The 14,959-nt window shown below is 35.8% G+C and overlaps 4 protein-coding genes across 8 annotated transcripts; all 4 read right to left on the bottom strand.

Annotated features, from left to right (window-relative positions):
• Window positions 1-292: 292 nt before the first annotated feature.
• On the bottom strand, window positions 293-4,253 carry LOC140863463 (eukaryotic peptide chain release factor subunit 1-3-like). The gene is made up of 2 exons (XM_073266915.1): window positions 4,094-4,253; window positions 293-1,884 (listed from the first exon to the last, which is right to left on the bottom strand). The coding sequence occupies exon 2, from the start codon at window positions 1,853-1,855 to the stop codon at window positions 542-544; it is 1,314 nt and encodes a 437-aa protein (XP_073123016.1). The 5' UTR covers window positions 1,856-1,884; window positions 4,094-4,253; the 3' UTR covers window positions 293-541.
• Window positions 4,254-4,852: 599 nt separating this feature from the next.
• On the bottom strand, window positions 4,853-7,890 carry LOC140865688 (protein SMAX1-LIKE 3-like). Of its 2 annotated transcripts, none has more exons than XM_073270404.1 (3): window positions 6,532-7,890; window positions 6,171-6,408; window positions 4,853-6,073 (listed from the first exon to the last, which is right to left on the bottom strand). In XM_073270404.1, the coding sequence occupies exons 1-3, from the start codon at window positions 7,701-7,703 to the stop codon at window positions 4,943-4,945; spliced, it is 2,541 nt and encodes an 846-aa protein (XP_073126505.1). In that variant the 5' UTR covers window positions 7,704-7,890; the 3' UTR covers window positions 4,853-4,942. The 2 variants fall into 2 exon arrangements, with proteins under 2 accessions (XP_073126505.1, XP_073126506.1); XM_073270405.1 differs by having other exon boundaries at window positions 4,853-6,064.
• A 2,434-nt stretch (window positions 7,891-10,324) lies between these two features.
• Window positions 10,325-12,643, bottom strand: LOC140861778 (uncharacterized). Its single transcript, XM_073264787.1, has 3 exons — window positions 10,892-12,643; window positions 10,728-10,793; window positions 10,325-10,652 (listed from the first exon to the last, which is right to left on the bottom strand). The coding sequence occupies exons 1-3, from the start codon at window positions 12,641-12,643 to the stop codon at window positions 10,479-10,481; spliced, it is 1,992 nt and encodes a 663-aa protein (XP_073120888.1). The 3' UTR covers window positions 10,325-10,478.
• On the bottom strand, window positions 12,514-14,141 carry LOC140867472 (uncharacterized). Of its 4 annotated transcripts, none has more exons than XM_073272543.1 (4): window positions 14,049-14,141; window positions 13,609-13,705; window positions 13,427-13,513; window positions 12,514-12,990 (listed from the first exon to the last, which is right to left on the bottom strand). In XM_073272543.1, exons 2-4 carry the CDS (start codon window positions 13,652-13,654, stop codon window positions 12,692-12,694), a joined length of 432 nt encoding a protein of 143 aa, XP_073128644.1. In that variant the 5' UTR covers window positions 13,655-13,705; window positions 14,049-14,141; the 3' UTR covers window positions 12,514-12,691. The 4 variants fall into 4 exon arrangements, with proteins under 4 accessions (XP_073128644.1, XP_073128643.1, XP_073128641.1 ...); XM_073272542.1 differs by lacking the exon at window positions 14,049-14,141 and adding an exon at window positions 13,939-13,996; XM_073272540.1 differs by having other exon boundaries at window positions 12,514-13,513.
• Between the last annotated feature and the right edge of the window lie 818 nt (window positions 14,142-14,959).

Here is a 14,959-nt window from a genome sequence, read left to right as displayed (position 1 = left end):
TTGTCCAAACATCATGAGATTTGAGTCCGCATAATGAGTTATTACCATAGATTCTCCACATGTATTTCTGATCCGGACAAATGATCAAATTGTACTAGTATCTTTTTGACTCTGGATGAATCCTGTAATGCATTATATCTAAATCACCAATCATCCCATCAAATTTACTACCATCTTCTCATTTATCTCACATTCTATACCATCAGTAGGCACAAAGGACCTATCGATGTTTCTTGAACACAAATCATACAAATTTTCACTTACTGATAAAATCATAAAAGTTTGCTTCAAGTAATCACCAAGATCTCACATTTGTGATTAGTATAGAAACACACAGCTGGAGTTCATAAATATAATATCACAAAACAAGTCCTAGTCAAAGAAATGGTAATGGTGACAGAAATTTCAAGAGTCAAAAAGAAATTCAAATCCATGTGATGCAATACCAAGAAACTCAAAATCCAAGCTACACTAGCTCCAAGGGGTCACAAAATTTCTTGGTGGTCATCCGTAAGTCAGGACCGGCGTTCACTGAGTCAGCCTAATCCGAATCCTCGTAAATTTCTCCTTCATCAGATGGCTCGTCAAAGGATCGCATATCAAGTTGGTAGCGAAGAATACCACCAATGCCACCGAATCCTCGGCAAAACTGTGACCCTTCTTGAGATCTATTAGTGACAAACTCAAGCGCACAACCAAAGTTTTTGTATTCATTGGCAAACCACTCAAGTAATGGCATTTTGTCTTGAACCTCCAATTCGGCAGAAGTAGCCGAGTCCTTGAAGTTGTTCTGGTCACTCTCTTGATCCTTGGTCAGGTATTTAATGATAGTCTCATTTGTCACGCTGTTTTTGAAAACATAACGATTTACGTCCAAGTTCTCCCACACAATTAACGTTTCAACAGCTCCCATTTCTAAAGCTTTTATAGTGTCATCCACACCAAAAACATATTTTCCAGTGTCTTGACTGATTTCTTCAAAAAATTTCCCTATCAAACGCTTCTCTTGTATAAACTTCACGTTGGATAGAATCTCTGCAGATAATTCAATGGCTTGATTGAATCCATTTTCCCCTCCATATGACACATCCGCCACATTAAGTATCTTGGCTTGCAGGCGAGGATCAAACATGTCAGATTGACTCAACTCAGTTTTAAAATCAGCAGAACCGGCAAGTATCAGCCCCGATACATTTGGCTGGCTGGTAGTAGGATTAATAAAGAACTGAGTTGCCAGCTCAGCAGTCTTCCGAACATAATTATGGCGCTTTTCCATTCGAAGACGAGCGAATCGAAGAGCTGATTGTCCACCTCTTCCGTGTTTTTTAGGAAGATCAACCGTGAACTTGTGAAGCACTTCGCGAGTATTACCACTTAAGGTCCCGAAAAGGGTACCGTTGCCATCCATGACAATAAAGCCAAACTTCTCATCAGATTCTAGGAGTTGAGACAGAGGTTCGGTGTGAAATTTATTGTCACAAAGGTACAGAGAAGCATTTATGGCCTTAAACGGCATAAAGTCAAAGGTGACCTTTTTTTCTTTTCCATCGTCAGTGACTATAGTTCCAGTGTAGAGAACTAGCCCATTCGGGGGTACTTTGTTGTACAACTTAAGCCTCTGCTGCGCAGATGTGATAGCACCTAAGACAGATTGACGATTCACCCTACTTTTAATATTTGAAGCTGTGCCATATTCTTCAGCCAGCATTTTAGTGACCCGGGAAACTTGATCACCAGGGGGAATGATAAGGGATATCATGCTAGTACCATTTCCTCTAGCAGACTCTAGAGCCTTGATCAGTTTCTTTATTTTCCATATTTCGATATTCTTATCATTTTCTTGACCATCAGCCATGGTGAATTATCTCGTTAGCCACAAACAACCTTAAGAAAGAACAAATGAAACAAAAATTGTTTATAGAGGTTAAACAGAAAAGGAATAACAAGCCAAAAATTAGAAATGCCACCAAGAAGGAAAGATTCTACCACTATATAGAGAACTGTGTTTTAACCTTCCAACATGAGAAGCACTTCCTCCGCCATATCACCAAAACAAACATTTAACAAAGCAACAATCATGTAGAACAACTTGAAGGACGGAAAGCTAGGAACAATACTGGGAAAACAAAGTTAACAGGTGATCTTTTTATTACTGCAAATTGATGTGATGGACTCTTTTCCACATTTCACATACTTTGCCTTTGGGCCCTCTATGTTATGGTGTGCAGACATGATAGGATTAGGAGTTCAAAACCCCTACGTATGACCAATATGCGTAATCTATTCAAACTAATGAGTTCATCCCTCAAAGTATTGAAGGTAAGAAATTCTTTCCTATTTTTCCTAACTTCAGATAAACCTCATCTTACTCTAGGTTATATACAAGGAGTTTTAGAGCTGCAAACCAGCATTTAAACCCCAAATTTAGTCAATGAGAAGACATTCCGGAGAAAAAAAAACTTCAGGAAATAGATATAGAATGACAATTTGTCATCAGATCTTGTGTGTTATTTCAATGACCAAGAAAAAAAGGACTAAATATTACAAATTCATGGGCCAACATGTGTTGTAAAACGGTAATGCATAAATAATTCCAAATGGAGCACTTTCCTAGAAAACCTTTATTTTGTTTTTCAGGGATAAAAGCCACCACCAACGGTCCAACCCCAATTTAGCTTTAATTATTTGTCACACCCACAGGGTTGAAGCATCGGCTCAGGCCAAAATATTTACCGACACTAGCAAGAATAAGGTTATGTTTGGACTAATGGTTTTTGAATTCGATAGGGATTCTGATAGATTTATTTTAAGATATGTGAATTTCAAATTACACATTAGGAGGAATTCAAATGCCTTAAATACCAAGTCATATCGTATTCGATTAGAAAGAATTCAAATCCTCAAAACATTTTTCTTGTTGCCAAAATATATAATAGATTTGGACGATAGATTTCTAATTCCGTGGAACATGTAACTTAATTGCTATCGCCGCTACTTTGAAAATCAGAGCCATGATGAGAAATTCCCGAGGAATACAGTTAGATGAGTCATGCCTAGCTAGAGTTTTTTGACGGATAAGTTATGAAGATAAGCACGAGAGAAAGATAGACATAGAGTGCATGACATTCACAAACTATCAAATAGTAATGCTTGAGTGCATGCTCGTATGGGGATGTTGTAGAGCATGCATAGGAACTTTGCGTAATACACATTTATATATTGGCAACCCAACGGAGATGCTATCAGACCGCAAATAAATAAAATTTAAAAATTTGGATGTTATTTGTTAACAAATCAAGTTTCGTCCCAATTACACAGTCACTCTCCCAAATTCTATAGGAGGCTCCCTTATCCTATTTTGGACCCCTTCTCCAGAATCCCTGAACCTGGCCCTGCCCGGAAATATTTGTGTACACGTGTGCGCGCACACACTAAATTCACACTTACGTTAGTCTGAACATCGTAACACAAAGGACTTATAGTGTGCTTTCTGCCTTCACGACTCCGTTACTGCTTTATACGAAAGAAAAACAAAATCTTATCCGACAAGGGAATCAGACAGCCAACATATTTGCCATTCTTTGCCTCTGGAACCATACAACGATCTCACCAAAAATAAAAATAAAAACAAAAAAAGAAGAAGAAGAAAACCAAAAAAAAAAAAGAAAAGAAAAGAAAAGAAAGAAAACTTAAAGTAACAATTCGAAAATCAGAAGTTTCACCAGAAAAAAACCTTAACACCCTTGATCAACTCACTAAACGGGCCTTGTCATTTTTACCACTTTCATCATCACTCTACTCATCAATCTCTTCAATACACATGAAATAGCGCCCGAGAGACAAAAACAAATCCAAAACAAAAAGCTAGTAATCCCTATATAAGCACATAAAAAGAAATTCTAAATTCAGACCCATCATAAAAGGGCCGAAATAACTCAAACTTTAATCAATTCAAACCAATGGATATATACTAAAATAAATAGAAAAGCAAAAAACAAAAAAACAAAAAAACAGTGATTCGTATTAAGCCAAGCATGTTTAAGCGCAAAAAATAAGCCAAGCAACATCAACCGCGGAGATGTAGCTCACGCACCTCAAAAGGGAGGAGAAACTCCCAGTTTAATTCGTGAACGAGTTTAAATTGCTACTTTTTACTTGGAGATGGTCGCCGCCGCCGCCGCCGCCGCCGCCCGATTCAGCGGCCCCGATTATGTGAAAGGCCTCTTCGGATAAAATTCCTCATCTTTAAACTATTTTTTATTTTTATTTCATTCCTTCTTACAATACTCAATTATATAATAAGGTGATGATTAATATTTTAATTATATAAGAAAAAAAGAATAAATTTTACAATTAAAATTACTGTAAAAATGTGTTTTAATGGTTTGATTTTGAATAAGAGTACCATTTTTTGGCCAATTTTTTTTTTCCCCAAATTATTTAATCATCAATAATCCATTCAAATCAATAACTGGAATTTATTATTCTCGATAAAAATTTAGTATTCATTATAATTATGAAAGAATAACTAATATATCAGGACGGCAAAAAACCTCATGCAGCATTCCTTGTTACATACTTACATTAACAATTGATTAATACATAAGAGAATTTTTATGACTATGGTAAATATGTGTTCCATATTTAAGAAAATGGGCAAATATAATATATTAGTTTGTAAATAATATAGAAGAGATGCCAAATATTGATTCATGACACGAAATATAGTAACTTACAATTAGTGTAATGATATATAACATGCATGAAAGAACCCAAAAAAAAAAGGAAATAATTGTGTATAATATCAATATGGTTAGATTAAGATCCAGTAATAAAACTTACAACTCATAAGTATACCATCACCCCATATATCAAAGTTCTTAGGTTGAAGACATATAAAACAAAACAAAGATTTTGCACTTTTTTTTTGTTTCTTACAAATTCAAAGCACCTGAATTTTGAACACAAACTGCTCATCCACTAGCTCTAGAATCCCATTATCAGAGACTGAATGATTCTCACCAAGAATGTACTCTTCTGTTGCAATGTTCAAATCCAGCAAGCCACATTCTTCCTCTGTCTTTTTCTCAGATTCCCTTTCTTTGATTGGAGGGGAACAAGCTCTTGACGCAGAACTAAAGCTTTCACAGCTGAAGATGACAATGGCATCCTTGAAAACGACTTCTTCTTCACTGCCTGGAAGTGTGAAAAACCCATCTTCGATTGCCCTTTTGAAGCACTTGAGAGAATGGTGATCCATTTGATCGAAATCTTCCAAGAAAAAGACCCGACTGGGATTCTCCCGGACGCCTTCCAAGAATCTGTCGAACAGGCTTCCGCCGTGCTCGTTTCTTGCCCTTTTGTTGTTGTTGCTTACTTCCTCAGATGAATCGGCTCTGGTTGACGTGAAGTTACTGAGATATATCGGGTTGAAGCTGTCGTATGAGCCGAATATGGTCCTGGCAAGCTCTCTTGCAACTGTTTCTTTCCCATCAGAATCGACTCCTAAGAAGAGAAGCCAACTTTCTTCTCTGTTTTCTCTGTTTTTGATCATGTTCTTCTTGCTTTTCATCATCCCGGACCGGCACTTTAAGACGGTGTTCGCTATCTCAGGAATTATATCCCTCTGCCATGGAGCGTTCTTTTTTAAAGTTTTGCAAAGAATCTTGATGTTCTCCGAGTTAAACTCCTTAAATCTGTGTGTTAGCTCCATATCTCCACTTGTTTCGCTAGAGGAAGCCGAATTAGGACTAGAGTTGGGGTTAGATAAGAGGTCCGGCTTTGTTTCTGTTAAGTAGTTCCTGAAACATGGTTTAGAAACCTCGGTTTCGTTTTCGTGTAGAAGGATTTGGGGCTCAATAGGTGCATTGTTTGGTTCAAAGATCAGCGGCCAATCCAGAAGGCTTTTTTGAAGATTGGATTTGTTCTGATCATTTGAAGATATAGAGGTCGAAGGAGATTGTGAGGCTAAATCGAATACTTTTTCAAGAAAATGAGGTTTTCTATGAACAGATGTGCAGATTGAGTTCCATTTCTTGCAAAGATCTTTGATTTTTTCACATTCCTGAAAAACCTTAATGATATAACAAGAAACATATCAGATACCTATAAGTTCATTTCATTAATATAATGATTATTTTTCTATTTAAACATGAAAGAACTAGGTTTACCTGATCATTGCTGGGCTGTTCCTTGTTCTCATTTTTGTACTGTTGGAGCCATGAAGGCAAGTTTGAGCTGCAAGAAACAGCGGCGAACTCTTGTTTCGTACTCGTCAAGCCTCGAGCTTCTCTCTCGAAGTTTGCTGAACAGTCTGAACAGCAAATCAGATGTTTCTTGACTCCAGCCTTGTGAAATAGCCACTTGGAATCATCAACTGCCTCTTTGCTGAACCGATCATACGTCTCGCTGCATCGAATGAAACGAAAATCACATAAATAATGATTCTGTAAAAAGAAACATTGAAAAATCAGAATGCAGATATATCCCAACATCCCATTGTAAAAATAAGAAAATGCAAATAATTTTTACCCATCGAGGCTCAAACTAAGCGCCAAGCTGCTGCTATCTTGGATTGTAAGAGGATAAAGACTCCAAAGTGTCTCTAAAGAAGGGTGACCACTTTTGCATTTTGCATAAGTTTTAAAATTAGCAACTCCCATAAGCCATAATCTTCTGTTTTCCCCAACTCCATTGATTAATCTGCTAAGTTCCATCATCATATACTCCACAGGGCATGAGTAAAAGCCTTTGCTTTGCTCTCTATAATTACACCAGAACTCAGAAACCCAATCGAGATTTCCCAAGTACAAAACCGCCCCGGTATTCACATAAGCTTTTACAATGGACCTCAGCTCTCCAAGCTTCACTTCAAACTCTTGTTTTGAGATGTTTTGTAGCGTAAAAAGTGGGACACTTATGAATTGCACGGACTTCATGCCACTAGGAACGTCTCTCCTGTCGAACTTATCGATCACTTTCCTAACAATCCTCTCAGCAGTAGATGAACACTCACTAACAATGACAGTGTTTCTTGTTTTCTTGTTCATCAGTGCCTCGAAAACACTCGTCACGTCGTCGTTCTTGGCCAAATTTTCGGTTCTGCCGAGTGACAGACCGTTTCCAAGAACCAAGGATTTGGTAATTTCCTTGGAGGGACAACTTAGAACTGGACTCTTAGACCTACAAATCTCTAAGGAAACAGCCTGCTCCACATTGATTTTCACTTGCGTGCTCGAAAATCCAGCTTCCCTCATGACTCGACTAATGCTAGGATCATCTAAAATCGAAATGATCAGCTGTTCAATCTCGATTTTGAGTGCTAAAATTGGCTGCTGCTGCTGGTTTTCAATCGAGCCACGACGCTGGTGCGCTTGAGCTCTTTTAAAGGCCGCGATAAGGGCATTAGAGAGAGACGGAAAATGAGAATGAGGGTTTGAAAGAGGGCTGGAAACAGCGGTAGGAAGCCGATTCAGAGCAACATTGAAGCAAAGTTCAAGTGCCCTACACTGTAGTGGATGAGAATTGGATTTAAGGCAAGCCCTTTTCAGCAAACATGTGGATGAAGCAAGCATAGTACTTGCCACATGAAGAGGGGTAACTTGTGCATGTCCCCTCCTTCGAGCAAAACCAATCGCTTGCTTAACAACAGCCGCCGATTCAGGGCTTAGAGATTGCTGAAGTGTGTATCCTCCACTTCTCATGGTTGTTTCAAGATTTTGAATTCACAAGATAATTCGAAAACGTCAGGCTTGTTTCTAAGGATGTTGTGCTATTTTCTTGATGATGGAAAAACTAGGTAGATTAAGTTTCTGAGTTTCATGATCTTGAGCAGTACTGAGTATGTGCATGGGAAGTTTGAGTTTTAATAAGAGATGAAAGTGTGAAGTGTGTTTGTGCTTTCCTTGTTGTTGTTAGTTTTGAATGCTAAAGTTGTTTTAAAGAAAATTTGTGTTAAAGGTGAATGCATGTGAAACAAAGCTAAGTTGTCTTGTATCTTTTACTGGTACAAGGGATAAAGGTGGATTGATAAATTTGAAGAAGTTAGATTGCTTTTTCTTTTTTGGAAAGTAACAACAATATTTAAGGTGCATAAAATATGCATACTTCATTGGTACAAAAGGACTCAAAATGGGTACCAAAAAGAAACGAGAGAAAAGTAGTTGATCCGTCAAAATATCACAAGAAACACAGATTGAAATAAAGATTTATTTGAAGCAATTACAAATGGTGAGCTAGCCTAATTACATTTATATATGACATCTTCCAACTTAAAATGTTTTCAATCAAAATGTGTCAATTTTATGGGATTTTTTGGCTCATAAATGTTGGTGGAGTCATTATTAAGACATTGTAATTATGTGAGAAGTTAGGAAGAAAGAGAAGAAACATCAACAGTTACCAAAGCCTGAAAAGGAAGGTGAAGACTGAAGAGTGAACTATGTACATGTTATGTTTGTGTTTAGAGGAATTGGGATTTAAGAGTAGCTTCTTCTTGTTTTGTTTTGTTTTGTTTTTAATTATTATTATCATCTTTGGTATTATTATTTTGTGATTAAAGAAAGCAAAGAATAAAGCAAATTTCAAATGATTGATACAATAAAAAGGACCAAAAGATGGGGACTCTTTTCTTCTTTTCTTTTTCAATTTTCCTTCCTTCTATTTACGAGATCGACACCTTAGCTTGTTTTTTTGAATTCAGAATCAGACTCGGATAAAAGCTTGTCATACATATAATCATGCAACTAAAGAATATATATAGAGAGAGTTTTGTTACGCACGGTAATATAAATGAGACGTGAGATGTATTTGTGCGAACGTTTCAAAAACATTTAATACTGATGTGACATTTCATGAGATGTTTGCACGAACATCTCAAAAACTTTTTTTGAAAAAAAAAACAAACAAATTGGACATCCGAGTAAAACACATGCAACAAAACTATATATATTAATATTAAAAAAAAACGAAGTAACACATTCAATTTGTAATAGAAAATGTAGGGAAAAAACCTGATTTCGTCCCTCTAGTTTGGGCTTTGTCCCAACTTGGTCCCTCTTCTTTTCCATGTGCCAAATTAGTCCCCCACCTTTCAAAACATGTCCCATTTTCATCCCCGCCGTTTGTCCAGGCGTTATTATTGACGGGAATTCATCACATGCTCTGCGCATGACATTTTTTATCCCAAAATTAGATTCAAGCATCCTAAACTCATCTATCCTCTTCTCGATTTGTCACGATTCCTCCCATATTCGCCCAAATGAAAGCTGTAAATGCTCAAATATACATTAGAATTCGACAATTTTAGGGTGGATTACACGTTTCCAGCAACGATACGTCCTCGCCAACTCACCACCTAACAGCTTCGTTCGCGACTTGCTTTGCTACTCGTTCACATCAGGCTTTGTATGTCCTTCTACAAATATATCTAATTTTACGTAAAAAATTGAATGAAGTAATGTAGATAAAACTGTTGTTTCTTTTAATTCAATTTTTTTCTTCTCTTCTATTACAAGACTTTGCTGGTAGTTTGGCTCTCATAATGTTGTAGGATCGATTGGTGTATTAAATCTGCAACTTACTAACTCCTTTTTTGGATGTGCTTATTAATGAGACGCGGGTTAATTTGCGTAAATGGTAAGCCATTTGGAGCAAGAAAGAAGCATTGAAAGCTTTTGGGATATATATATGGAGAAACAACCTCCAAATGCTTAATTTCCCACTGGTGGCAAGAATTTTCCAACTTCTGGTTGTGGTTCAAGTTCAACTGTTCAATAACAAAATCTGAAAAATAGCCGAGTTATTAGATGCCCAATAAAATTTAACACTTGAGAATCGCAATCACACGCTAAGAGTTGCAGAAATATCTGAAGAGATAAATGGTATATTTGACTCTTTTGCACTTGATAGATTAGATTTGCTATTACTACTGTCCATTTGTATTAACATACAATTGTTTATATTTCATTTGAATTTTTTTACTTTTACAATCATCATGTCGTGCGTTGTTTTAGATAATATCTTTATATTAACAAATATAAAATAAAAGGTATACAATATTGTGATAAACACAATGATGAGTTCATTGTGCCAAATCTATAGGTATTTACGTTTCCTTGGAAGCCTTTTATCTTTTAATTCATCATGTTGTTCCTTTAATATAGATAATAATATGTTTATATTTTAAAAAAAATATTAGAGTAGAGATATATAATATGATTTGAAAAATGATGACCTTCATTAGCAATATTAATATGCACCATAACATAAAACATAAAATTCACCAACAAAATTTTGTCCAAAAAAGAAAAAAAAAAAACATCACCACATGCCAAAATGACCATATTGATATCCACCAATAAAAAGTTGTCCTACCCAAATAACAAGAAGATCGTCACATCCCATTGAGTAACAAAAATGACGATAATAAATCCAACATACCCATAACAAACTTATAACAATTAAAATATTACTACTTGTTAGTGGATGCTTTCATTGATGAAGAGGCACTCTTCTCCTTTGCAACTCTTGATGAATATGCTTGTGTTTTTTTTTTCTTGGTCAGTTAATGAAGCTCGTAGTCCCGCTACCGTCACAAAGTTCTTTCCACCTTTGACAATTACATGATCTGGTTTGTTGAATATGTGATTAACCTAAAACATAAAATTTACAAAACTAAAATGTATCCGACAAGAACAAAAAAATCATAGACAATTCATTTCACTTACATGGACTGATGATATAGTGGTAGAATTGTTTTTAATCTTTAGTCCACTTGCACTCTTACGTTTAACCTGTAAACAATAATGTAGATTTAAAAAAAAACATTAATATGGCACACAGATGACAGAACACATAGTATTCTGCTTTAAAATGCATAAAATTTAATAACCTGTAGTTTTTTTCTGTTGTTTGAAACCAACTCATCATGTGCTACCTTCTTGGTGGGAAGGATTCTTCCACCTGCAACTGATATCGTGCTGCTGCATTGTGTAGCTAGACCTATTTCCATTTCATTACATTCTTGAGGTGCTGATTCATGTTCTATCCCTTCATTTTGGTGCGCCGCTACATCTACATCACTAGATTTAGGTCTCTTGCAACTCCTCTGATTATGACCAATCTCGCCACAACTCCTGCATTTGTTATTTCGTTTCAAACCTTTTAGCTTTGTTTGGTTCAAAGCCGGTAATTCATCTGGATCCCGCCTTCTCAATTTTGCTGGCCTCCCAACTTTTTCTTTAAACGGTGGCAACGGAGGGGTTAAATGACATGCAGGCCACAAATCTGGTCCATTAGTGGGCATGATTGGTCTCGAATAACTTCGTTTGTACGTCTCGACACTGTAATAACGATGTACATAAGATTCTGGATCTTTTCTGTTGCACCAAATAGCACAGATGGCATGCGAGCAAGGAATTCCTGTCAAATCCCATTTTCGACAACTGCAAGTCATCCTCGATAGGTCCACAGAGTGTTGTTGGTCTGGCCCCGAGATATGATAGTGTGTCTCGTCAGACATCATGAGACTATATCCAGATGCTTCCAAATAATATTTTGACAACACGGCCTTAATTTTGGGACATATTACACCATTCCATTTCTCAGCCTTTGCCCTGTTCTTTTGAAATCTAACCATCAACAAATTTCTTATTGCTTTGAACATCGGAATGATAGGTTTTTCTCTTGCATCCAATATGAAGCTGTTGAAGCATTCACACATATTGTTAAGAAGTATGTCATATTTTGGAACAGTGCTGAAATATGACTTGGACCAGTGATGTTCAGGTTTTTTCGCCAACCACTTATAGGCATTTTCATCAATTTTCTTCAACTGTTCCATTCGTTTATTGAATACTTCAACTCTTGTTGCTCTCGCAGCGGCCCAAAGAGCATTCTTAATCGCTACACCTCTAAAGCCATCGTGTTTCATGTTGCTATGGAGGTGCCTAACACAGAATCTATTCTCAGCATTTGGAAACAATTGCTCAAAGGCAGGAACCAAGCCTTTTTGATTGTCAGACATGAATGTCCAAGCATGTTGATCCTCAAAAACAATATCATTGTCCAAAAGTTGTAAAAACCATATCCAACTGTCTTTCGTCTCTCTTTCAACCATGGCATAAGCAATAGGGAATATGTTATTGTTTGGATCTAGCCCAACTGCTGATAATAACTGCCCCTCATTCTTGCTCTTTAGAAAACAACCATCCACACCAACCGCAGGCCTACATCCCTCTTTAAAACCTTCTTTGCAAGCAGAAAAACAAACATAAAGTCTTTGAAATCTTGGACTAACATCATCTTCTGTCAACTTTAGAATCACTGAAGCACCTTCATCAGACCTCTTTAATTCAGCACAATAATTTCTCATCCTGCTAAATTGTTCTTCTATACTGCCTTCCACTATCTTAAGTGATTTTCCCTTTGCAAGATAAGCTTGTTTCTTTGTAATACTTGTCTTCAAAGTATCGCATAGCTCTTGCCTGAACTCTTTACTCCCCAACTTAGAATTTGATTTGAATTTCTTCGCAAAGGTTTTGGCCAACCAACTTGAGTAGATGGTTTTATTTTTATAATTCCAATAACAATTATTGTGCTCAGATTCAAATGTCTTTACTTGCCAACAAGAATCTTTATTCATTTTTGACACAAGAATAGCCCATCCACAACCTTCATTTCTGCACCGAACTCATAGCCTGCTCTTATCATTCTTCACAAACTTTATCATCATCCCTCGTCTTATACAATGACTTTCGATAGCAAACTTTGCCTCTTTTTTCGAACTGAATATCATACCAAGCTTCAAATCAGGATTTTTTGAATCTACATTTGGGTCATAAGCTAGAAATCTGTTTGAATCATCATCTTCTGAATCAGTAGCACTTCCCATATCACCACTATTTGCACAATCATCGTCTCCTTCATCTTGTTGCATTCTTGACAGCAACTCAATAGAAATATCTTCTCGAGTTCCTAAATTTTCCTTCTCTGAAATTTGAATGCTCGTATCAACAAAATTGTCAAACAATTGATCGTCTTCCTCAAAGTCAAACTCACTTTCACAAAATTCATCTGTATCTTCATCATTGTTTGAACTAATATCATCCTCACTCTGGCTACCACTTATCACTAAGTCAAGTCCTGTTTTCTCTAAACCAACAGTCGCATCTATCTGATTAATTGTAACGCAATCAACATGTTCTATATAAATTTCTACTTCAAAGTTTCTAGGAATATGATTCATAATATCAAGAACAGTCTCGTCATTGTCCAAATATCTCCCAATATTCAATGTTTTTCCAAATTTGTGCCAAAATCTGAATTTAGCTTTCTCCGTACATCCGACCTCCTCCGCATATCCCCAAAGTTCAATCAAACCTATCTTGTCTAAATCAACGTAATCGAAAAAATTCAACACTCCCACCTTTGTATGATTTCTTCTGGAAACTAGTTTCCATTGTACCATTATAATATAATTTGATCGTAAAACAAGTAGGTTCTCCAATATAGCCTGTTTAAAAAAGAATTCACACTCAATAAAGTTATTTAAAATTTAATCTAACTGACAAAAACTAAAAGTGAAAAAGTTTCAAATATAAATATTACCATAATGTGGAGTGAATTCCAAAGAATGTTTACTTCGTATAGCCATAGTCCATAAATCACCACCGCTTTCGATTAGCGTGAATCCAGCGACTAATTTCTGGACAATCACAATAATGGAGAAAGTTAAAAAAGAAATAGAAGATAACAATATTATATATATATATATATAATACGATCAGAAAATTTTTGATTCTAAAACAAAAAATTAAATTCCTCTAATTTTTTTTTTAAAAATTAAATAAATAGGTAACATGAGATTTAATCTCTCAACGCATTTGCATATCATTGACACTAATATAAAGATGCTGCCACAAGTGAATACAAACTAACTTTAATCATGTTCAAAATATTGCTGGAAACGATCTCAAAAAATAAATGAAGAAAACAATTTTAAAAATTTAAAAAAAAATCTTGAGCAGAAAATAAAATCGCAATCGAACTTGTTTTGTGGTGGGTCGGGGAGGAATCCAGACAGGTCGAGAAGAAGAGAAATGGGTTTAGGGTTTTTGAGTCTAATTTTGGTAGAGAAAATGTCATGTGCAGCGCATGTGATGAATTCCCGTCAATAATAACGCCTGGAAAAACTGCGGGGACTAAAATCGGACATGTTTTGAAAGTAGAAGGACTAATTTGGCACATGGAAAAGAAGAGGGACCAAGTTGGGACAAATCCCAAACTAGAGGAACGAAATCCGGTTTTTTCCCGAAAATGTAAATATTCATTCTTTTGAATTTGATTTAGCCCCATCAATTTGATAATGTACTAATTAACAGCTTTTTGTCCGATCCTAATAATTATTTAATTAGTGGCAATCTTTGTCGATAGAAGATACCATGATCATCTCGAGCTTCGTTCCCTTTATGGAATGAATGATATAAAAGTGAATGATCTCACCAACAACAAAAGAATATATATATATATACATATAATTAATGGATCGGAGGAGTTGGTTATTTTATAACTATAAATATTTATTTTAAATCTTTTTTTGTATATAACTAAATTCAATGCTCAAAAGATAGTAAATGATCTTTATTCACAATTATCAAAATGTTCCAATATTAATTAGGAACATAAAAGATATATGAAACTTCCACAAGGGAGGAGGTATATATAAAGTGGTCAAAAGAATTTCTTTTCCATCTCAAAAGACTTGTAGCACTATTGCTTTTTGTTCAAGTAGTTTGGTTCAAACTTGTAATGTTTTGCCAGAAAAAATAAATAATCTATTGGTGGAACTTGGATGTAACCATTTGATTACTCAATTTGTTACACACAATTTAGCCTCGTTTTATAAGGAATGTATACTAAATGTAGCTTTGAAATAATATGCTTCAATATTTCATATTCA

The sequence above is a fragment of the Henckelia pumila genome, chromosome 4 (genome assembly GCF_033568475.1).
Source record: "Henckelia pumila isolate YLH828 chromosome 4, ASM3356847v2, whole genome shotgun sequence".
Classification (NCBI taxonomy): Eukaryota; Viridiplantae; Streptophyta; class Magnoliopsida; order Lamiales; family Gesneriaceae; genus Henckelia; species Henckelia pumila.
Note: the sequence above shows the minus strand (reverse complement) of the source record. Positions and strands in the feature narration are given on the sequence as shown.